The following is a 23,790-nucleotide window of genomic DNA, read 5'->3' on the forward strand; positions in this document are numbered from 1 at the left end:
ATGCTTTTTTATTACAGACCTAATTTTAAATTTTTAGTTGTTGTGACTATATAACAGTTGTATGTGTTTATGGAATATATGAGATGTTTTGACACATACATACAATGTGTAATGATGAAATCAGTGTAATTGGGGCATACATCAGCTTAAACATTTTTTATTTTTTGTGTTGTAACATTCCAATTCCACTCTCTTAGCTGTATTATAAATACAATAATGTACTTTAAACTATAGTTACCCAATTGTGCTACCAAATACTAAATATTATTCCTCTTATTTTCTACTCAGTAATTATCCACACTTCTCTTGCAGTTTCTTGTGCATTTGCATGTTAACATATCCTCCTTTTTTCACCTTTATTTTAGATTCAGGAGTACATGTGCAGGTTTGTTATATAAAGAAATTGTGTGGTGCATGGGTTTTGTGTACGGATTATGTCATCACCCAGGTAATCAGCAGAGTACCTGACAGTTTGCAATCCTCACCGTCCTCCCATTCTTTGCCCTTAAATAGGCCCTGGTGTCTATTGCTCCCTTCTTTGTATCTATATGTACTCAATGTTTATTTGCCACTTATAAGTGAGAACATGTAGTATTTGGTTTTATGTCCTCGTGTTAGTTTGCTTTGGATAATGGCAACCAGCTCCATCCATGTTGCTGCAAAGGACTTGATCTCATTTGTTTTTATGGCTGCCTAGTATTTCTTTTTCTTTTTCCGGTATACCACTGATGGACATTGCAGTTGATTGCATGTCTTTGCTATTGTGAATAGTGCTACAATGAATGTACAAATGCATGTGTCTTTATGGTAGAATAATTTATATTTCTTTGGGTATACACCCAATAATGAGATTGATGAATTTAATGGTAATTCTGTTTTAAGTTATTTGGGAAATCACCAAACCACTTTGCACAAAGGCTGGCAAAACTTAACATTCCCAGCTGGGTATAAGCACATAAGCATTTCCTTTTCTCCACAACCTCACTACCATCTCTTACTGTTCTGACTTTAGTAATAGCCATTTTAACTGGTGTGAGATAATATCTCATTGTGGTTTTGATTTGCATGTCTCTAGTGATTAGTGGCATTGAGCATTTTTATATTCTTATTGACCATGTGTTGAACTCTGTCTGGAAAGTGTCTATTCAGGTAATTTGTTCACTTTTAATGGAGTTGTTTATTTTCTTGTGTGTTAATTTTTAAGTTCCTTATAGATTCTTCTATTAAATCTTTGTCGGATGCATAGTTTGCAAATATTTTCTCCCATTCTATAGGTTGTCTGTTTACTCTGTGGGTAGTTTCTTTTGCTTTTCAGTCAGTTTGTTACTTGGTCATTTGTCACATTTTTTTTTTCTTATAATTGCTTTTAGCCTCCTCATTCTAAAACCTGTTCCAGGTCTACACCCATAATGGCTTTTCTAGGTTATTTTTCAGGGATTTTATAGCTTTAAGTTTTACATTTAAATATTTAATCCATCTGGAGGGTGTGTGTGTGTGTGTGTGTGTGTGTGTGTGTGTGCATGGCATAAGGAAGTGGTCCAATTTTAACCTTCTGCATATATCTAGCAAGTTTTCCAAGCACCATGTATTGAATAGGGTTTCCTTTCTTTTTTGCTTGTTTTTTTTTTTTTTTTTTTTTTCCAAAGATACTTTGTTTTCCTAATACAAACTTAACTTTCATGCCACTTGGGAGTGATACAGTTTTTCATTCTTCTCAGAATGGATCATCGGATACAAGATATTTTACATATTGATTTGTTTGGATCTAGAATTTACATATAGGTGTATTTTTTTATTGCATTTTAGGTTTTGGGGTACATGTGAAGAACATGCAAGATTGTTGCATAGGTACACACATGGCAGTGTGGTTTTCTGCCTTCTGTCCTCTCGCCTGTATCTGTCATTTCTCCCCATGCTATCTCTTCCCACCTCCCCACCCCCCATCCCTCCCTCATTTCCACCCAACAGACCCCAGTGTGTAGTGCTCCCCTCCCCATGTCCATGTGTTCTCATTGTTCAACACCTGCCTATGAGTGAGAACATGTGGTGTTTGATTTTCTGCTCTTGTGTCAGTTTGCTGAGAATGATGGTTTCCAGGTTCATCCATGTCCCTACAAAGGATGTGAACTCATCGTTTTTGATGGCTGCGTAATATACCATGGTGTATATGTACCACATTTTCCCTATCCAGTCTATCATCATTGGGCATTTGGGTTGGTTCCAGGTCTTTGCTATTGTAAACAGCACTGCAATGAACATTCGTGTGCATGTGTCCTGATAGTAGAACGATTTATAATCCTTTGGATATATACCCAGTAATGGGATTGCTGGGTCAAATAGGATTTCTATTTTTAGGTCCTTGAGGAATCGCCACACTGTCTTCCACAATGGTTGAATTAATTTACATTCCCACCAACAGTGTAAAAGTGTTCCTATTTCTCCACATCCTCTCCAGCATCTGTTGTTTCCAGATTTTTTAATGATTGCCATTCTAACTGGTGTGATATGGTATCTCAATGTGGTTTTGATTTGCATTTCTCTAATGACCAATGATGATGAGCATTTTTGCATATGTTTATTGGCCTCCTGTATGTCTTCTTTTGTAAAGTATCTGTTCATATCCTTTGCCCATTTTTGAATGGGCTTGTTTGTTTTTTTCTTGTAGATCTGTTTTAGTTCTTTGTAAATTCTGGATATCAGCCCCTTGTCAGATGGGTAGACTGCAAAAATTTTTTCCCATTCTGTTGGTTGCCGATTCACTCTACTGACTTTTTCTTTTGCCGTGCAGAAGCTGTGGAGTTTGATTAGGTCCCATTTGTCTATTTTGGCTTTTGTTGCCATTGCTTTTGGCGTTTTGGTCATGAAGTCCTTGCCTACGCCTATGTCCTGAATGGTTTTGCCTAGATTTTCTTCTAGGATTTTTATGGTGTTAGGTCTGATGTTTAAGTCTTTAATCCATCTGGAGTTAATTTTGGTGTAAGGTGTCAGGAAGGGGTCCTGTTTCTGCTTTCTGAACATGGCTAGCCAGTTTTCCCAACACCATTTATTAAACAGAGAATCCTTTCCCCGTTGCTTGTTTTTGTCAGGTTTGTCAAAGATCAGATGGTTGTGGGTATGTTGTATTTCTTCTGAGGCCTCTGTTCTGTTCCATTGGTCTATATCTCCAGTACCATGCTGTTTTGATTACTGTAGCCTTGTAGTATAGTTTGAAGTCCTGTAGTGTGATGCCTCCTGCTTTGTTCTTTCTGCTTAGAATTGACTTGGCTATGCGGGCTCCCTTTTGGTTCCATATGAAGTTTAAGGTGTTTTTTTCCAGTTCTGTGAAGAAGGTTATTGGTAGCTTGATGGGAATAGCATTGAATTTGTAAATTACTTTGGGCAGTATGGCCATTTTCACGATGTTGATTCTTCCTAACCATGAACATGGAATGTTTCTCCATCTGTTTGTGTCCTCTCTTATTTCATTGAGCAGTGGCTTGTAGTTCTCCTTGAAGAGGTCCTTTACGTTCCTTGTTAGTTGTATTCCTAGGTATTTTATTCTCTTTGTAGCAATTGTGAATGGCAGTTTGTTCTTGATTTGGCTCTCTTTAAGTCTGTTACTGGTGTATAGGAATGCTTGTGATTTTTGCACATTGATTTTGTATCCTGAGACTTTGCTGAAGTTGTTTATCAGTTTCAGGAGATTTTGGGCTGAGATGATGGGGTCTTCTAGATATACAATCATGTCATCTGCAAATAGAGACAATTTGATTTCCTCCTTTCCAATTTGAATACCCTTTATTTCTTTTTCTTGCCTGATTGCTCTGGCTAGAACTTCCAGTACTATATTGAATAGGAGTGGTGAGAGAGGGCATCCTTGTCTAGTGCCAGATTTCAAAGTGAATGCTTCCAGTTTTTGCCCATTCAGTATGATATTGGCTGTTGGTTTGTCATAAATATCTTTTATTATTTTGAGATACGTTCCATCAATGCCTAGTTTATTGAGAGTTTTTAGCATAAAGGGCTGTTGAATTTTGTCAAAGGCCTCTCTGCATCTATGGAGATGATCATGTGGGTTTTGTGTTTGATTTTGTTTATGTGGTTTATTTCATTTAAAGGCTTGCATATGTTGAATGAGCCTTGCATCCCCAGGATGAAGCTTATTTGATTATGTTGGATAAGATTTTTGATGTGTTGTTGCAATTGGCTTACCAGTATTTTATTGAGGATTTTTGCACATATACTCATCAATGATATTGGCTGGATTTTTTTTTTTTTTTTGGTGGAATCTCTGTGGGGGTTTGGTATCAGGATGATGTCAGTGTCATGAAATGATTTTGGAAGGGTTCCCTCTTTTTACATTTATTGAAATAGTTTCAAAAGGAGTGGTAACAGCTCCTCTTTCTATATCTGGTAGAATTCAGCTGTGAACCCATCTGGACCTGGGTTTTTTTGTTGTTGGTGGTGGTGGTTGGCTATTAATTGCTGCCTCAAGTTTAGCCCTTGTTATTGGCCTATTCAGGGTTTTGACTTCTTCCTGGTTTAGGATATTGAGGGTCCAAGTGTCCAGGAATTTATCCATTTCTTCGAGGTTTACTGGTTTATGTGCATAGTGTTGTTTGTAATAACATCTGATGGGAGTTTGTATTTCTGTGGAATCAGTGGTGATATTCCGTTTATCATTTTTTTATTGCATCTATTTGATTCGTCTCTTTCCTTTTTTATTAATCTAGCTAATGCTCTGTCTATTTTCTTGGTCTTTTTAAAATACCAGCTGCTAGATTTATTGATGTTTTGAAGGGATTTTTATGTTTCTATCTTTTTCAGCTCTGCTCTGATATTAGTTATTTCTTCTCTTCTGCTAGCTTTTGAGATTTTTCATCTTGCTCCCCTAGCTCTGTGAATTTTGATGACAGGATGTTGATTTTAGATCTTTCCTTGCTTCTCATGTGGGCATTTAGTGCTATAAATGTCCCTCCAGACGCTGCTTTAAATGTGTCCCTGAGATTGTGGCACATGTCTTTGTTCTCATTGGTTTTGAAGAACGTCTTTATTTCTGCCTTCATTTCATTTTATTTATCGAGTAGTCCTTTAGGAGTTGTTTGATCAGTTTCCATGTAGTTGTGCAGTTTTAAGTGAGTTTCTTAATCCTGAGTTCTAATTTGATTGCACTGCTGTCTGAGAGACTGTTTGTTATGATTTCCATTCTTTTTCATTTGCTGAGGAGTGATTTACTTCCAATTACGTGGTCAATTTTAGAATAGGATTGATGTGGTGCTCAGAAAAGTGTATATTCTGTGGATTTAGGGTGAAGAGTTCTGTAGATATCTATTAGGTTTGCTTGGTCTAGATCTGAGTTCAAGTCCTGGATATCCTTGTTAATTTTCTGTCTCATTGATCTGCCTGTTACTGACAGTGGAGTGTAAAAGCCTTCCACTATTATTCTATGGGAATCTAAGTCTCTTTATAGGTCTTTAAGAACTTGCTTTTTGCATCTGGGTGCTACTGTATTGGGTGCATATATGTTTAGGATGGTTAGTTCTTCTTGTTGCATTGATCCTTTTACCATTATGTAATGCCCTCCTTTGTCCCTTTAGATTTTTCTTGGTTTAACGTCTATTTTATCAGAGACTAGAATTGCAACTCCTGCTTTTTTTCTCTCTCTCTCCATTTGCTTGGTAAATCTTCCATCCCTTTATTTTGAGCCTATGTGTGTCCTTGCATGTGAGGTGGTTTTTCTGGGTACAGCACACTGCTGGGTCTTGTCTTTTTTTTTTTTTTTTTTTTTTTTTTTTTTTTTTTTTTTGAGACGGAGTTTCACTCTTGTTACCCAGCCTGAAGTGCAATGGCGCGATCTCGGCTCACCGCAACCTCCGCCTCCTGGGTTCAGGCAATTCTCCTGCCTCAGCCTTTTTTGACTTTTTATCTGATTTGGCAGTCTGTGTATTTTGATTGTGGCATTTAGCCTATTTACATTTAAGGTTAACATTGTTATGTGTAAATTTGATCCTGCCATTTTGATGCTAGCTGGTTGTTTTGTTCATTAGTTGACATAGTTTCTACATTGTGTCAATGCTTTTTACCATTTGGTTCTTTTTTGGAGTGGCTGGTACTGGTTTTTCCATTCTATGTTTAGTGCTTCTTTTAGAAGCTCTTGTAAGACAGGCCTGGTGTTGTTGAAATCTCACAGCAATTGCTTGTTCATAAATGATTTTATTTCTCCCTCACTTATGAAGCTTAGTTTGGCTGGATATGAAATTCTAGGTTGAAAGATTTTTTCTTTAAGGATATTGAATACTGGCCCCCACTCTCTTCTGGCTTGTAGGGTTTCTGCTAATAGATCTGCCATGAGTCTGATGGGTTTCACTTTTTCAGTAACCTGATCTTTCTTTCTGGCTGCCCTTAGCATATTTTCCTTCATTTCCACCCTGGTGAATCTGATGATTATGTGCCTTGGGGTTGCTCTTTTTGAGGAATATCTTTGTGGTGTTCTCTGTATTTCCTAGACTTGAATATTGGCCTGCCTTCCTAGGTTGTGGTCGTTCTCTTGGATAATATCCTGAAAAGTGTTTTCCAGCTTTGATTTATTCTATCACATTCAGGTACAACTATTAAACGTAGATTATGTCTTTTCACATAATTCTATATTTCTTTGAGGCTTTGTTTGTTTCTTTTCCCTCTTTTTTTCTCTAATTTGTCTTTTCATTTTATTTCATTAAGTTGGTCTGCAATGTCTGATATCCTTTCTTCTCCTTAGTCGATTCACCTATTGAAACTTGAGTATGCTTGGAGTAGTTCTTGTGTTGTGGTTTTCAGCTCCATCAGATTATTTATATTCTTCTCTAAGCTGTTTATTCTTGTTAGCATTTCTTCAAACTTTTTTTCAAGGTTTTAATTTTTTTTTGCATTGGATTAGAACATCTTCCTTTAGCCCAGAGAATTTTGTTACTACCCACCTTCTGAAACCTATTTCTGTGAATTCAACAGACTCACTCTCCTTTCAGCTTTGTTCCCTTGCTGGTGAGGAGTTTTGATCCCTTGGAGGAGGAGAGCCATTCTGGTTTTGTGTGTTTTCATTCTTTTTGCACCAGTTTCTTTCCATCTTTGTGGATTTATCTACCTGTGTTCTTTGTAGTTGTTGACTTTTTGATGGGGTTTCTGAGTGGATATCCTTTTTGTTGATGATGAAGTTATTTCTTTATGTTTTTTAGTTTTCCTTCTAACAGTCAGGCCCATCTGCTGTAGGACTGCTGGAAGTCCACTCCAGATCCTGCTTGCCTGGGAATCACCTGCAGCAACTGCAGAACAGTAAGGGTTTCTGCCCATTTCTTCTTCTGTTATCTTAGTGCCAGAAGGATACCAGTCAGATTTCAGCCTGAGCTCTCCTTTATGAGGTGTCTCTTTGGATTTATGAGGGTCAGAAAGCTGCTTGAGGAGACAGTCTGACCCTTACAGGAACTCAAGTTCTGAGCAATTCTCTGTTGTTCTGTTCAGAGCTGCTGGCCAGGTATGTTTAAGTCTCCTGCAGTGGAATTCATAACTGCTTTTTTTTCCCTTGTGTTTGTCCTGGGAAGTTGTGGCTTTATTTTTAAGTTACTGACTTGCTTCTCCCTTTTTTCAGAGATGCCCTTCCCTGCTAGGAGGTAGCCTAGTCACATTTTGCCAGCAGAGGTGTGGCTGAGCTGCCGTGGGCTCTGCCCAGCTGCTGTGTGTACTTTCTTGAGGTTTGCTGTGTGTATTTTCTAGAGGTATAGTTAGAACAGCTTAGTTAATGACAGTGTGCCTCAGTAATGTTGGACTGCCTCTGTAATGGCAGTGTGCCTCAGTAATGTAGGACTGCCTATGTAATGGCAGACTACCACAGTAATTGTGGACTGCCTTGTTAGTGGTGGACTGCCTCAGTAATGGTAGATGCTGTTCCCCCCTCAAAGCTGGACTGCCCCAGTTCCAGCTGCACTTGTGGTGAAACTCTCATTCCAGAGGTTTTCAGATTGCTGGTCTTTGTTAGGATGAGTCCTGCTGAGCCACATCACTAGGCTCGCTGTTTCAGCCCTCTTTTTTTTTTTTTCATTTGGATGGGCATCTCTGTCTCCCAGGTGTTCCAGGCACCAGTTGAAATGGCCACCCAGATTTGTGTTTTTGTGTGGAGACCGACTGTGCCACTGTGCTGGAAACTCGTGGTCCTTTTCAGCTGAAGAATCTCCTGGTCTGTGGGCAGTAATAACTCATTTGGAAATGCATTGGTAACTCACCCTCTGCATTTTTCCCACTGGGAATTGCACTCCATAACTATTTCTATTCAGCCATCTTGGATCCATTTCCCTGAATTTTTTTAACATTTTAAAAAATATTAATAATCTGAGACCATTATTAAATAAAACTGAGTATTACTTCCTTTGGGAACTTTGGAAACTATACAAATATGTGGAAATTAAACATGTTTCTTAATGATTATTGGGTCAATAAAGAAATTAAGATGGAATGAAGACACAAGAGCAGAAAATCAAACACTGCATGTTCTCACTCATAGGTGGGTGTTGAACAATGAGAACACATGGACACAGGGAGGGGAGCACTACTCACTGGGGTCCGTTGGGGGGAAATGAGGGAGGGATGGGGTGGGGAGGTGGGAAGAGATAGCATGGGGAGAAATGACAGATACAGATGAGGGGAAGGAAGGCAGCATACCACACTGCCATGTGTGTACCTATGCAACAATCTTTCATGTCCTTCACATGTACCCCAAAACTTAAAATGCAATAAAAAAAGAAATTAAGACGGAAATGACAGAAATCTTTGAAACAAATGAAAAGGAAAACACAACACATCAAATTCTGTGGGGCACAGAAAAAGGATTTCCAAGAGGGATGTTCATAGCATTAAATGCCTATACTAAAAAAGTAGGAATATTACAAATTAACAACCTACGGTGGATTACCAAGAACTAGAAATACAAGAAAAAACTAACCCAAAATTTGGCATAAGAAAATGAGAGGAAAAAAAAAATCCCAATAAAACTAAATAAAATAGAAACCAAAAAGAAAAGGTAAAGATACAAAGGATCAGTGAAACAAGAAGTGTTGGTTCTTTAAAAAGTTAAACAAAAATAATCCAGTGGCCAGATTAAGCACGAAAAAAAGAGATTACAACCAATTCAGAAATAAAAAAAAGAGAGATTACAACAAAATCAAATGCAAAAGAAGACATTATAAATAATATCAGAAATACAAAGATTCTTAAAAATTATTATTATCAACTCTACTTCCACACACAAGAAAATCTAGGGTGAATAAATACATTTCTGGAAACATGTAACCTCCCAAGTTTGAACCAGAAGGGAATAGAAAACCTGAGCAGACCTATAATAATAACAACATTGAATAAGTACTAAATAATTTTTAACAAAGGAATTTCAGAACTAAATGGATTTACAGATGTATTATTCCAGTTTTTTTGAAATTGTTTCAAAAGTTCAAAGAGGCCAGAATTCTTTGTAACTCATTCTATGACACCACTATCACCCTGATACCAAAACCATACAAGAACACAACAACCGCAGAAAAACTACAGGTCAATTATCTGGAAGAACATAGATTCAAAAATCCGACAGACTTCTGGGAAGATGGCCGCCTAAGAACAGCTCAGGACTTCAGCTCCCAGTGAAAGTGCAGAGGGTGAGTGGACCCCGCATTTCCAGATGAACTCTTATTGCCCACAGACCAGGAGATACCCAGGCCGAGGGGTCACCAGTGTCGCAGTCCCAGCCGGTGCGGCTGTTTTGGCCCCCAAGAGGCTGATTCCACCCGCGCAGCTGCTGTGACCACGCCCTGTTGCTGCGGTTCTCTGAACAAAAGCCACTGGTCTGGGAGCCCTCTTAGCTGGTGATCAGAGCCCTGAGAAGGCAGAGTTGCCCATTCATCTGAAATAGCGAGCCAGGCCAGGAGATTCCTAGGCAAAAAATCCGCCAGGAGCCGGCGCCACAGTTCCGAGCCGACTCAGTGAGTCGCAGCATGGGAGATCCTGGCACCTTTTCAATAAGCGACTGGAACGCTGAGTCGTTCAACTTAAAAGAAAAGACTCTGAGTCAGGGAGCCAGGTGATCAGGCTCCGTTGGTCCCACCCCTCCACCCCGAACAACAACGAAAACAAAAACAGTAATTGGAAACTCTCTGGGTTGAGCCCTTCAAATCAAGCACAGCTGAACACGGATGGTCCGGCTCGGTGGGGTGGGGGGGGGCTTCCGCCATTACTGAGACTCTCCACATCTACGGAGGCAGGCCGCCATTGCCGAGGCAACCCGCCGTTGCTGAGGCAACCTGCCACAACAGAGAGAGTCCGCCATAACAGCGGCGGGGCCACTGTTGCTGAGACAGTTCTAACTACGCCCATATAAACAGGACTGCAGGGAAGAGCTCAGGGCAGCTGGGTGGAGCCCACAGCAGCTCAGCAAAGCCCCTGCGTGCAGGCAGTGGCTAAGCGTGCTGCCAGCTGGGCGGGTCAGACCTGAAAGAAAAATCAAAAAAGGCAGTAGTGCAACGGAAACTCATAAAGCTCCAACTCCCTAGGATAGAGCACCTGGGAACAAAAAGTGCTTTATGAGTTCAGCTGCAGCAGACCTAAACATACCTGCCCAGCAGCTCTGAATGAACAACGGAGCTCACAACTCAGGACTTAAGCCCCAATAAAAGATAGACTGTCTTCTCAAGTAGCTCTCTGACCCCCATAGATCCAAAGACTCACCTCATAAAGGAGAGAACGGACTGACAGTAGGCGAGCATCCTTCTGGGACAAAGATAGCAGAAGAGGAAACTGGCAGCAACCCTTACTGTTCTGCAGCTGCTGCAAGTGACCCTCAGGCAAGCAGGACCTGGAGAGGGCCTCAGCAGTCCTACAGCAGAGGGGCCAGACTGTTAGAAGGAAAGCTTAAAAAAAAAAAAAAAAAAAGAAGCAACTTCAGCATCCACGACTAGAAGCTCACTCAGAGACCCAATCTGAAAGACAGTAATTACAAAGACAACAGGTGGATAAACCCACAAAAATGGGAAGAAACCAGCTCAAAAAGGATGAAAACTCCCGAAACCAGAACACCTCTCCTCCTAAAAGGGATCACAAGTCCTCACCAGCAAGGGAACCAGACCGGATGGAGAAGGAGGGTGATGAAATGACAGAATCAGACTTCAGAAGGTGGGTAGTAAGAAACTACAGTGAGCTAAAAGAACATGTTCTAACCGAACGCAAAGAAAAGAGGAACCTTGAAAAAAGATTGGACGAACTGCTGACGAGAATGGACAGCATAGAGAGGAGTATGAGTGAATTGATGGAGCTGAAAAACACAAAACGAGAAATTCGTGAAGCATGCACAAGCTTCAACAGCCGAATTGACCAAGCAGAAGAAAGGATATCAGAGGTCGAAGATCAACTCAATGAAATAAAAAGAGAAGGCAAGAACAGAGAAAAAAGCACAAAAAGGAATGAATAAAATCTTCAAGAAATGTGGGACTATGTGAAAAGACCCAATCTACGTCTGATAGGTGTACCTGAATGTGATGAAGAGAATGAATCCAAGCTGGAAAATACTCTTCAGGATATTATCCAGGAAAACTTCCCCAACCTAGCAAGGCAGACCAATATTCAAATCCAGGAAATACAGAGAACATCACAAAGATATTCCTCAAGAAGAGCAACCCCAAGGCATATAATCATCAGATTCACCAGGGTTGAAATGAAAGAGAAAATGCTAAGGGCAGCCAGAGAGAAAGGTCGGGTTACCCACAAAGGGAAGCCCATTAGACTCACAGCAGATCTTTCAGCAGAAACCCTACAAGCCAGAAGAGATTGGGGGCCAATATTCAACATCCTTAAAGAAAAGAACTTTCAACCCAGAATCTCCTATCCAGCCAAACTAAGCTTCATAACTGAAGGAAAAATAAAATCCTCTGTGAACAAGCAAGCACTCAGAGATTTCATCACCACCAAACCTGCTCTACAAGAACTCCTGAAAGAGGCTCTACACATATAATGGAACAACCAGTATCAGCCACTCCAAAAACACACCAAATGGTAAAAGAGCATCAACACAATCAAGAAGCTGCATCAACTAACCAACAAAACAGCCAGGTAGCATCAAAATGACAGTATCAAATTCACACATAACAATACTATCCCTAAATGTCAATGGACTAAATGCCCCAATCAAAAGACACAGACTGGCAAATTGGATAAAAAGCCAAAACCCATCAGTGTGCTGTATCCAGGAAACCCATCTTACATGCAAGGATACACAAAGGCTCAAAATAAAGGGATGGAGGAAGATCTACCAAGCAAATGGAGAGCAAAAAAAAGCAGGAGTTGCAATTCTCATCTCTGATAAAATAGACTTTAAAGCAACAAAGATCAAAAGAGACAAAGAAGGACATTACATAATGGTAAAAGGATCACTGCAACAAGAAGAGCTAATGATCCTAAATATATACGCACCCAATACAGGAGCACCCAGATACATAAGGCAAGTTCTTAATGACTTACAAAGAGACTTAGACTCCCACACAATAATAGTGGGAGACTTTAACACCCCATTGTCAATATTAGACAGATCAACCAGACAGAAAATCAACAAGGATATCCAGGACCTGAATACAGACCTGGAACAAGCAAACCTAATAGACATTTACAGAAGTCTCCACCCCAAATCCACAGAATATACATTCTTCTCAGCACCACATCACACCTACTCTAAAATTGACCACATAATTGGCAATAAATCACTCCTCAGCAAATGCAAAAGGACAGAAATCATAACAAACAGTCTCTCAGACCACAGTGCAATCGAGTTAGAACTCAGAATGCAGAAACTAACTTAGAACCGCACAGCTTCATGGAAACTGAATATCTTGCTCTTGAATGTTGACTGGATAAACAATGAAATGAAGGCAGAAATAAAGATGTTCTTCGAAACCAATGAGAACAAAGACACAACATACCAGAATCTCTGGGACACATTTAAAGCAGTCTCTAGAGGAAAATATATAGCAATGAGTGCCCACATGAGAAGAAAGAAGAGATCTAAAATTGACACCCTATCATCAAAATTGAAAGAGCTAGAGGAGCAAGATCAAAAAAACTCAAAACCTAGCAGAAGACAGGAAATAACTAAGATCAGAGCAGAACTGAAGGAAATAGAGACACAAAAAACTCTTCAAAAAATCAATAAATCCAGGAGCTGGTTTTTTGAAAAGATCAACAAAATAGACAGACCACTAGCCAGACTAATAAAAAGGAAAAGAGAGAATAACCAAATTGATGCAATAAAAAATGATGAAGAGGATATCACCACAGATTCCACAGAAATCCAAACCATCATCAGAGATTATTAAAAACAACTCTATGCATATAAACTAGTAAACCTGGAAGAAATGGATAAATTACTGGACACCTGCATCCTCCCAAGCCTAAACCTGGAAGAAGCCAAAACCCTGAGTAGACCAATAACATGGTCTGAAGTCGAGGCAGCAATAGAGCCTACCACCCAAAAAAAGCCCAGGTCCAGATGGGTTCACAGCTGAATTCTACCAGACATACAAAGAGGAGCTGATACCATTCCTTCTGAAACTATTCCAGACAATCCAAAAAGAGGGAATCCTTCCCAAATCATTTTACGAGACAAACATCATCCTGATACCAAAACCCGGCAGAGACTCAACAAGAAAAGAAAATTTCAGGCCAATATCCATGATGAACATAGATGCAAAAATCTTCAATAAAATACTGGCAAACCGATTGCAACAGCATATCCAAAAGCTCATCCACCATGATCAAGTAGGATTCATCCCGGGAATGCAAGGCTGGTTCAACATACGCAAGTCCATGAACGTAATTCACCACATAAACAGAACCACAGACAAAAACCACATGATTATCTCAATTGATGCAGAGAAGGCTTTTGACAAAATTCAACAACCCTTTATGCTAAAAACCCTAAATAAACTAGGTATTGACAGAACGTATCTCAAAACAATAAAAGCTATTTACGACAAATCAACAGCCAATATCATACTGAATGGGCAAAAACTGGAAGCATTCCCTTTGAAATCTGGCACTAGACAAGGATGCCCTCTCTCACCACTCCTATTCAATACAGTACTGGAAGTTCTAGCCAGAGCAATCAGGCAAGAAAAAGAAATAAAGGGTATCCAAATTGGAAAGGAAGAAATCAAATTGTCTCTATTTGCAGATGACATGATTGTATATCTGGAAGACCCCATCATCTCAGCCCAAAATCTCCTGAAACTGATAAACAACTTCAGCAAAGTCTCAGGATACAAAATCAATGTGCAAAAATCACAAGCATTCCTATACACCAGTAATAGACTTAAAGAGAGCCAAATCAAGAACGAACTGCCATTCACAATTGCTACAAAGAGAATAAAATACCTAGGAATACAACTAACAAGGAACGTAAAGGACCTCTTCAAGGAGAACTACAAGCCATTGCTCAACGAAATAAGAGAGGATACAAACAGATGGAGAAACATTCCATGTTCATGGTTAGGAAGAATCAACATCGTGAAAATGGCCATACTGCCCAAAGTAATTTACAGATTCAATGCTATTCCCATCAAGCTACCAATGACCTTCTTCACAGAACTGGAAAAAAACACCTTAAACTTCATATGGAACCAAAAGAGAGTCCACATAGCCAAGTCAATTCTAAGCAAAAAGAACAAAGCAGGAGGCATCACACTACCGGACTTCAAACTATACTACAAGGCTACAGTAATGAAAACAGCATGGTACTGGTACCAAAACAGAGATATAGACCAATGGAACAGAACAGAGGTCTCAGAGGAAATACAACATACCCGCAACCATCTGATCGTCGACAAACCAGACTAAAACAAGCAATGGGGAAAGGACTCCCTGTTTAATAAATGGTGTTGGGAAAACTGGCTAGCCATGTGCAGAAAGCAGAAACAGGACCCCTTCCTGACACCTTACACCAAAATTAACTCCAGATGGATTAAAGACTTAAACATCAGACCTAACACCATAAAAACCCTAGAAGAAAATCTAGGCAAAACCATTCAGGACATAGGTGTAGGCAAGGACTTCATGACCAAAACGCCAAAAGCAATGGCAACAAAAACCAAAATAGACAAATGGGACCTTATCAAACTCCACAGCTTCTGCACGGCAAAAGAAACAGTCAGTAGAGTGAATCAGCAATCAACAGAATGGGAAAAAATTTTTGCAGTCTACCCATCTGACAAGGGGCTGATATCCAGAATTTACAAAGAACTAAAGCAGATCTACAAGAAAAAAACAAACAAGCCCATTCAAAAATGGGCGAAGGATATGAACAGATACTTTACAAAAGAAGACATACAGGAGGCCAACAAACATATGAAAAAATGCTCATCATCACTGGTCATCAGAGAAATGCAAATCAAAACCACATTGAGATACCATCTCACACCAGTTAGAATGGTGATCATTAAAACATCTGGAAACAACAGATGCTGGAGAGGATGTGGAGAAATAGGAACACTTTTACACTGTTGGTGGGAATGTAAATTAATTCAACCATTGTGGAAGACAGTGTGGCGATTTCTCAAGGACCTAAAAATAGAAATCCCATTTGACCCAGCAATCCCATTACTGGGTATATATCCAAAGGATTATAAATCATTCTACTACAAGGACACATGCACACGAATGTTCATTGCAGCACTGTTTACAATAGCAAAGACCTGGAACCAACCCAAATGCCCAACGATGATAGACTGGATAGGGAAAATGTGGTACATATACACCATGGAATATTACGCAGCCATCAAAAACGATGAGTTCACGTCCTTTGTAGGGACATGGATGAACCTGGAAACCATCATTCTCAGCAAACTGACACAAGAGCAGAAAATCAAACACCGTATATTCTCGCTCATAGGCGGGTGTTGAACAATGAGAACACATGGACACAGGGAGGGGAGCACTACACACTGGGGTCCGTTGGGGGGAAATGGGGGAGGGGTGGGGGGTGGGGAGGTGGGAAGAGATAGCATGGGGAGAAATGACAGATACAGGTGAGGGGACGGAAGACAGCAAACCACACTGCCATGTGTGTACCTATGCAAAAATCTTGCATGTTCTTCACATGTACTCCAAAATCTAAAATGTAATTAAAAAAAAAAAAAAGAAATCAAAAATCCTCAGCAAAATACTAGAAAACAAAATTCAGCAGCACATCAAAATGATAATATACAGTAAACAAGTGGGTTTCATATTAGCAATATAAGGATGGTTTAACATGCACAAATCAATAAAGGTGATATATTGCATCAACAGAATTATAAACAAAACTGTATAATTATCTGAACAGATGCAGGAAAAGCATTTAATAAAATGTAGTGTTTTATTATACTTTAAGTTCTGTGATACATGTGTAGATCTCACTGGATTGTTACATATGGATACACATACCATGTTCATTTGCTGCCACCATCCCCCCATTCACCTACATTATGTGTTTCTCCTATGTTATCCCTCCACAATCTCCCCACACACTGCTGTCATTCCCCTAGTCCCCAAACCCCAAACTGACATAAGTGTGTGATGTTCCTCTCCCTGTGTTCATGTGTTCTCACTGTTCAATACCCACTTAAGGGTGAGAACATGTGGCGTTTGGTTTTCTGTTCTGGTGTTAGTTTGCTGAGAATGGTAGTTTCCAGTTTCATCCATGTCCCTGCAAATGACATGAACTCATCCTTTTTGATGGCTTCATAGTATTCCATGGTGTATAAGTGCCGCATTTTTTTAATCCAGTCTATCATTGATAGGCATTTGTGCTGATTCCAAGTCTTTGCTATTGTCAACCATGCCATAAGGAACATACATGTCCATGTGTCTTTATAATAGAACATTTTATAATCCATTGGGTATATATCCAGTAATGGAATTGCTGGGTCAAATGGTATTTTTATTTCAAGATCCTCGAGGAATTGCCACACTTTCTTTTATAATAGTTGCTCTAATTTACACTCCCACAAACAATATAAAAGCATTCCTATTTCTCCACATCTTCTCCAGCATCTGCTGTTTCCAGAATTTTTAATGATTGCCATTCTGGCATGATTTTGTTTCTCAGTGTGGTTTTGATTTGCATTTCTGTAATGACCAGTGATAATGAACATTTTTTCATATGTTTATTGGCTGCATAAATGTGTTGTTTTGAAAAGTGTCTGTTAATATCCTTCACCCACTTTTTGATGGGGTTGTTTTGTTCTTGTAAATTTGTTTTAGTTCTTGTATATTGTGGATATTAGCTTTTTGTCACATGGGTAGCTTGCAAATTTTTTTTTTCTATTCTGTTGGTTGCTGGTTCACTCTAATGATTTTTTCTTTGGCTGTGCAGAAGTTCTTAAGTTTAATTACATCCCATTGATCTATTTTGACTTTTGTTGCATTGCTTTTGGTGTTTTAGTTATGAAGTCCTTGCCTATACCTATGTCCTAAATGGTATTGCCTATGTTTTCTACTAGAGTTTTTATGGTGTTAGGTCTTATGTTTAAATCTTTAATCCATCTGGAGTTAATTTTTGTATAAGGTGTAACCAATGCATCCAGTTTCAGCTTTCTGCACAAGGTTAGCCAGTATTCCCAACACCATTTATTAAACAGGGAAGCCTTTCTTAATAAACTAGGTTTTGATGAAATATATCTCAAAATAATAAAAGCTATCTATGACAGAACCACAGCCAATATCATACTAAATGGGCAAAAACTGAAAGAATTCCCTTAGAAAACTGTCACTGGACAAGTGTGATCTCTCTCACTATTCCTATTCAATATAGTATTAGAAGTTCCAGCCAGAGTAATCAAGCAAGAAAAGGAAATAAAGATTATTTAATTAGAAAAAAAGGAAGTTAAATTGTCTCTATTTGCAGACAACATGATTATATAATTAGAGGACCCCATTGTCTCAGCCCAAAATCTCCTTAAGATCATAAGCAATTTCAGCAAAGTTTAAGGATATAAAATCAATTTGCAAAAATTGCAAGCATTCCTATACATCAATAACAGACAAATAGAGAGCCAAATCATGAGCCAACTCCCATTCACAATTGCTATAAAGACAATAAAATATCTAGGAATACAGGTAACAAAGAAAGTGAAGGACCTCTTCAAGTAAAACTACAAACCACTGCTCAAGGAAATGAGTGGACACGAACAGATGGAAAAACATTCCATGCTCATGGTTAGGAAGAATCAATATCATTAAAATGGCCATACTGCCCAAAGTAATTTATAAATTCAATGCTATCCCCATCAAGCTACCAATGACCTTCTTCACAAAACTAGGAAAAACTAACTTAAACTTTATATGGAACCAAAAAAGAACCCACATATCCAAGACAATCCAAAGAAAAAGAACAAAGCTGGAGGCATCACACTATCTGACTTCAAACTATATTATAAGGCTACAAAAACAGCATAGTACTGGTACCAAACCAGAGATATAGACCAATGGAACAGAACAGAGGCTTCTCAAGTCATGCCACACACCCACAACCATCTGATCTTTGACAAACCTGAAAAAATGTAGCATCGTTTTATGATAAACACTCTCAGCAACGTAGGCATACAATGAACATGTCTCAATGTAATAAAGTCCACATATAACAAACCCAAATCTAACATCACACTGAATGGAGAAAAGTTGAAAGCATTCCTTCTAAGATCTAGAACAAAACAAGGATGCCCGCTTTTACCACTCTTATTCACCATAGTACTGGAAGTCCTAGCCAGAGCAATCTGGCAAAATAAAGAAAGACATTAAAATTGGAAAAGAAGTCATTTTTTTCCTGTTATGTGATTATATAATCTTATATGTAGAAAATTCTAAATACTCCAGAAAAAAAATCTAGATTTGGTAAAAGAACTCAGTAACATTTTAGGATACAAAATCCATGTGTAAAAATAAGTAGTATTTTTATACCCCAATAACAGTGTTGTTCAGAATAAAATCAAGAAAGCAATTCCATTTACAATAGCTACAAAAAAATAAGTTAAGTAGAACTTGTAAATTGGAGAACAATGCCTGCAGAAAACAAGATAGGGATTTCCAAAAATAATAAAATAGAACTACAGCTCAATCCAGCAGTTTCATTACTGTATATCATTTTAAAGAAAAGTAAATCAATATGTCAAAAAGACAGTGCACTCTATGTTTACTGCAGGACTATTCACAATAGTCAAAATATGGAATCCACTGAAGTGTTCATCATCAGATAATTGTATAAAAAATGTGGTATTTGTGCACAAGAACATACATTCGGCCACAAAATGCTAATAATATCTTGTCATTTGCAACAACGTGGATGGAACTTGAGGCCATTATCTTACATTAAACAAGTCAGATACAGAAAGACGAAAAGATGTTTTAAATAATTGTGTACACATAGATGTAGCATGAACAATAATAGTCAATGCAGACTCAGAAGGGTGATGGGTTTGGGAGGAGACTATGCTAAATTATTTAATTGGTACAATATACTTCATTCAGGTGATAGATATCTTAAAAGCTCTGACTATACCATTACACAATTTACACATGTAACAAAATTACTCCTGTACCCCATAAGTTTATACAAATAAAAATTGTTGTTGTAGTTATTAATTTTGATTTACTTGTCTTGTAATCTTCCTATTAAACACATGTGTGGTTTACACATTGCAATTACAGTGTTAATGTATTTTATATTGGTTGGAATACAAAATATTACCAGTGAGTTTTAGATCTCTACATGATTTCCTGTGGTTTGTTAATTTCATTTTTTTTTTTTCAGATTGAAAAACTTTCTTTACCATTTTTTAAAGACAAGTCTGGTGGTTGTGAAATCCCACAGGTTTTGTCTATCTGAGAGTATCTTTATTTCTTCTTCATGGTTGATGGATAATTTTGCTCAGTATAATAATTTAGTTTGGAAGTTTATTTTTCTTCAGTACATTGAATATATCTTCTCACTTTCTCCTGGCCTCTAAGGTTTCTATTGGGAAATCTACTGCCAGATGTCTCAGAGCATCTTTATTTGTTACTTGCTACGTTTTTTGCTTATTTTAGCATCTTTTCTTTATCCATGACCTTTGAGAGTTTGACTAATATTTTCCTTGAGGTAGTCTTATTTGGGTTGAATCTTCCTGGTGTTCTATGACCTTCTTGTAGATGGATAGTTTTGCTTTTCTCTAGGTTTGAAAGTTCACAGTTATTATTTCCTTGAATAAATTTTTTACCCTCATCTCTTTCTCTACATCATCTTTAAGTCCATCATCTTAAGTTATCTTAGATTTGCCCTTTTGGGACTATTTTCTAGATACCGTAGGTGTGTTTAATTCTTTTTTATTCTTTTTTCTCTTCTCACTGATTCATTTTGTTTGTGTTATTTGTATAAATGTAAGGAGTATAGTTTTGTTATATGAATATATTCCTTAGTGGTGAAGTCTGGGCTTTCATTGTAACCATCGCCTGGATAATGTACATCATATCCATTATTTCTAATTTATCACCCCTCTTCAACCCTTCAACTCTTCCAAGTCTCAGATATCTATTATTTCACTAAGGATGCACATTATTGAGCTCCCACTCGTAATTGAGGACGTGCAGTATTTGACTTACTGTTTTTTGTTATTTCCCTCAAGATACTGGCCTGAATGCTATACATGTTGCTGCAAAATACACAATTTCTTTCTTTTTATGACTGAATTCTATTTCATTGAATAACTTTTTATACAAGCTGTCTTCAAGCTTACTAATTACTTTTTCTATTTGATTAATAATGCATTTGAGAGATTCTGATGAATTTTCAGTTTGTCAACTGAATTTTTCTTCAGAATTTCTGCTTAACTTTTTAAATTTTAATCTTTAAAAAATTTCTCTGACAGAATTTCAAATTCCTTCTCTGTGTTATCTTTAAGTTCATTAACTTTTCTCAAGACACCTATTTTCAATTCTCTGCCTGACAATTCACATATCTCTGCCACTCCAGAATTGGTCACTGGTGTCTTATTTAGTTCATTTGGTTAAGTTATATTTTCCCGGATGTTTTCGATACTTGTGGACATTTAATAATGTCTGAACATTAAAGAGTTAGGTTTTCTTTTTTAATATTCACAGTCAGGACTTGGTTTTACCTATCCTTATTGAAAAGGCTTTCCATGTATTCAAAGAGGATTGAGTGTTGTTTCGTAGGCATATGTTCACTGAATCCATAACAACACTAGGAAACGTCTTAAGCTCAGGAATGCTGCAACTCTTGCCAACTCCTAAAGGCACTGCTTTGGTGGGATTGAGTAATATAAGGGAAACCTTCCTGAGTCACCAGGTAAAGTACCTCACTCTCTTCTCTCTCTTTCCCCCAGTATGAAGGAGTCTGTTTTTGTGTTGAGTTGTCTAGAATTGAGAAAGGGGTAACATGAGTATGCCTGTGTCCACTACAGCTGGCAATGTGCTGGGTTAAAAATTAAGCTAGCACAGTACTGGGTCTCATCCAAGGCTCATGGCAACTAGTGCCCGACTAATGTTTGTAGGAGACTCAAGTGCTCTTGAGTCAGAAGGTGGGGAATCCTCCTGAAACTGAGTTCTTTCCTTCAGGACAATTAATTCCTTTCTGGCTAGAGTGGGTCTAGAAAGGCCATTCAGGAGCTTAGGTCTGTTATCGGGGCTTCAGAAATCTCCTTGTTGCTTCATTTTACTATAGCTGAACTGGTACCCAAGTTGCAAGGCCAAGTCCTCTGTACTCTTCCCACTCCTTTCCCAAAGCCACAGAAATCTCTTCACCAGCTAGACTGCCTGGAGTTAAAGGAAGGATGATGCATACACTGCATTGGTCACCACAGCTGGTGTTGCACTAGGTTGGATGCATCCCAAATCAACTGCCTACAAGGTAACAGTGCAACTCCAGGGTTTTTTTTTTGTTTTTTTTTTTTGTTTTGTTTTTTTTTTTTTTTTTTAAGGACTGTAGTCCTTGTGGCCTGATTGCTACTCAAATTTACTTCAGGCCTCAGGCCATGTTAGTCAGCTAGTGGTGGAGCCAGTCACAACTGACCTCTCACTAGAGCTGAGAATTTCCCTCTCATTAAGAACTGATCTAAATGTTCCCTGCTTTGGTGCCAGCATAATTTTTCTCTGTGTTGCATTGCACTGGGACAGGGCAGGACTGAGTTCCAATGCAAAGTAGCCCATTCACTTTACTCACTGTCCTATAAGCATATAAATTCTCTTACAATGAGGTGCCCGTGGACAATGGGCAGTGGGGAGTGGGGTTGTTGTAGGCAGTGAAAGACCGTTTTTCCTACTCTTTTCAATGCCTTTTTTATTGATATTATTTTAAAACCAGTTATTGTGATTACTCACTTTATTGGCTCTTATGAATGTGCTTTCTTGCATGCATAGTTGTTTAATTTGGGGTTTTTGCAGGGACGCTGATGGGTGAAGCATTCTATTCAGCAATCCTGCTCTGCCGTCACTTCCCTATAACAGGTTTATTGAGTTATAATTTACATACTACACAATGTGCCTATTTAATGCATACAATTTAATGGGTTTTAGTGCATTCAGAGTTGTCCAAAAATCATCACAATTTTAGAACACTTTTTTTTATTTTTTGAGACAGTCTCACTCTGTCACCAGGCACCAGGCTGGAGTGCAGTGGCATAACCTCGGCTCATTGCAACTTCCACCTCCCGGGTTCAAGCAATTCTTCTGCCTCAGCCTCCCGAGTAGCTGGGACTACAAGGGCGTGCCACTACTCCCGACTATATATATATATATTTTGTATTTTTAGTAGAGACGGAATTTCACCATGTTGGCCAGGATGGTCTTGATCTCTTGACCTCGTGATCCGCCCGCCTCAGCCTCCCAAAGTGCTGGGATTACAGACATGAGCCACTATGCCTGACCTAGAACACTTTCATCATTCCTAAAAGGACCTCATACTCATGATCAGTCACTCTACAATCCACTCGCACCTCCACACTCTTAAGCAACCAAGAATCTACTTTCTGTCTCAATAGATTTGATTATTCTGGATATTTCATGCAAAAAGACTCATACATGTGTGATGTCTTGTAACTGGCTTCTTTAACTAGGCACAATATTTCAAGTTTTATCTATATTGTATTATACATCAGTACTTAATTATTTTGTGTGGCTGAATAACATTTTATTGCATCAATGAATTTTATCTATGTACTTATCATTTGACTGGTATTTGGCTATTATGAATAATCCCACTATAAAACTTTTATAAATGTTTTTGTTCTAATGATAATATTTTGAGAAAATACTCTTGTATTTTGTTTCTTGTCTTTATCTCAGGAACCCTTGAAATTTGTGGATTTGCTTGGTGACCATGGAAAACATGTAACTCCCCTGTGGGAGTTGATCAAATGGTGTCTGGGTCTGTCAGTGCACACCATCCCTTCCATTGGTATGTAAATAATCTTCTACCTAGACCAGTTTTTTGTCTTGGAATATTTCTATATAAATTTTTGACTAAAAGCCCCATGCAAGTCCAAAATCCAGCAGGGCAGTGAAATCTTAAAGCTCCAAAATGATCTCCTTAGACTCCATGTCTCACATCCTGGTCACGCTGATGCAAGAAGGGGTTCCCATGGTCCTGAGCAGCTCTGCCCCTATGGCTTTGCAGGATATAGCCTTCCTTCCAGTTGCTTTCATGTGTTGGCATTGAGTGTCTGCAGCCCTTCCAGGTGTGCTGTGCAAGCTGCCAGTTGATCTACCCTTCTGGGGTCTGGAGGACAT

At 38.6% G+C, this 23,790-nt stretch overlaps 1 protein-coding gene across 5 annotated transcripts in view; it reads left to right on the plus strand.

Annotated features, from left to right (window-relative positions):
• FAAH2 (fatty acid amide hydrolase 2) overlaps window positions 1-23,790 on the plus strand; it is a 182,947-nt gene that overhangs the window by 140,644 nt on the left and 18,513 nt on the right. For all 5 annotated transcript variants that reach the window (XM_074392272.1, XM_074392273.1, XM_003943989.2 and 2 more), the window contains one exon: window positions 23,347-23,458. In XM_074392272.1, the coding sequence (XP_074248373.1) occupies window positions 23,347-23,458 (112 nt within the window). The remainder of the gene's footprint in view (window positions 1-23,346; window positions 23,459-23,790) is intronic.

The sequence above is a fragment of the Saimiri boliviensis genome, chromosome X, assembly GCF_048565385.1.
Source record: "Saimiri boliviensis isolate mSaiBol1 chromosome X, mSaiBol1.pri, whole genome shotgun sequence".
Lineage (NCBI taxonomy): Eukaryota > Metazoa > Chordata > Mammalia > Primates > Cebidae > Saimiri > Saimiri boliviensis.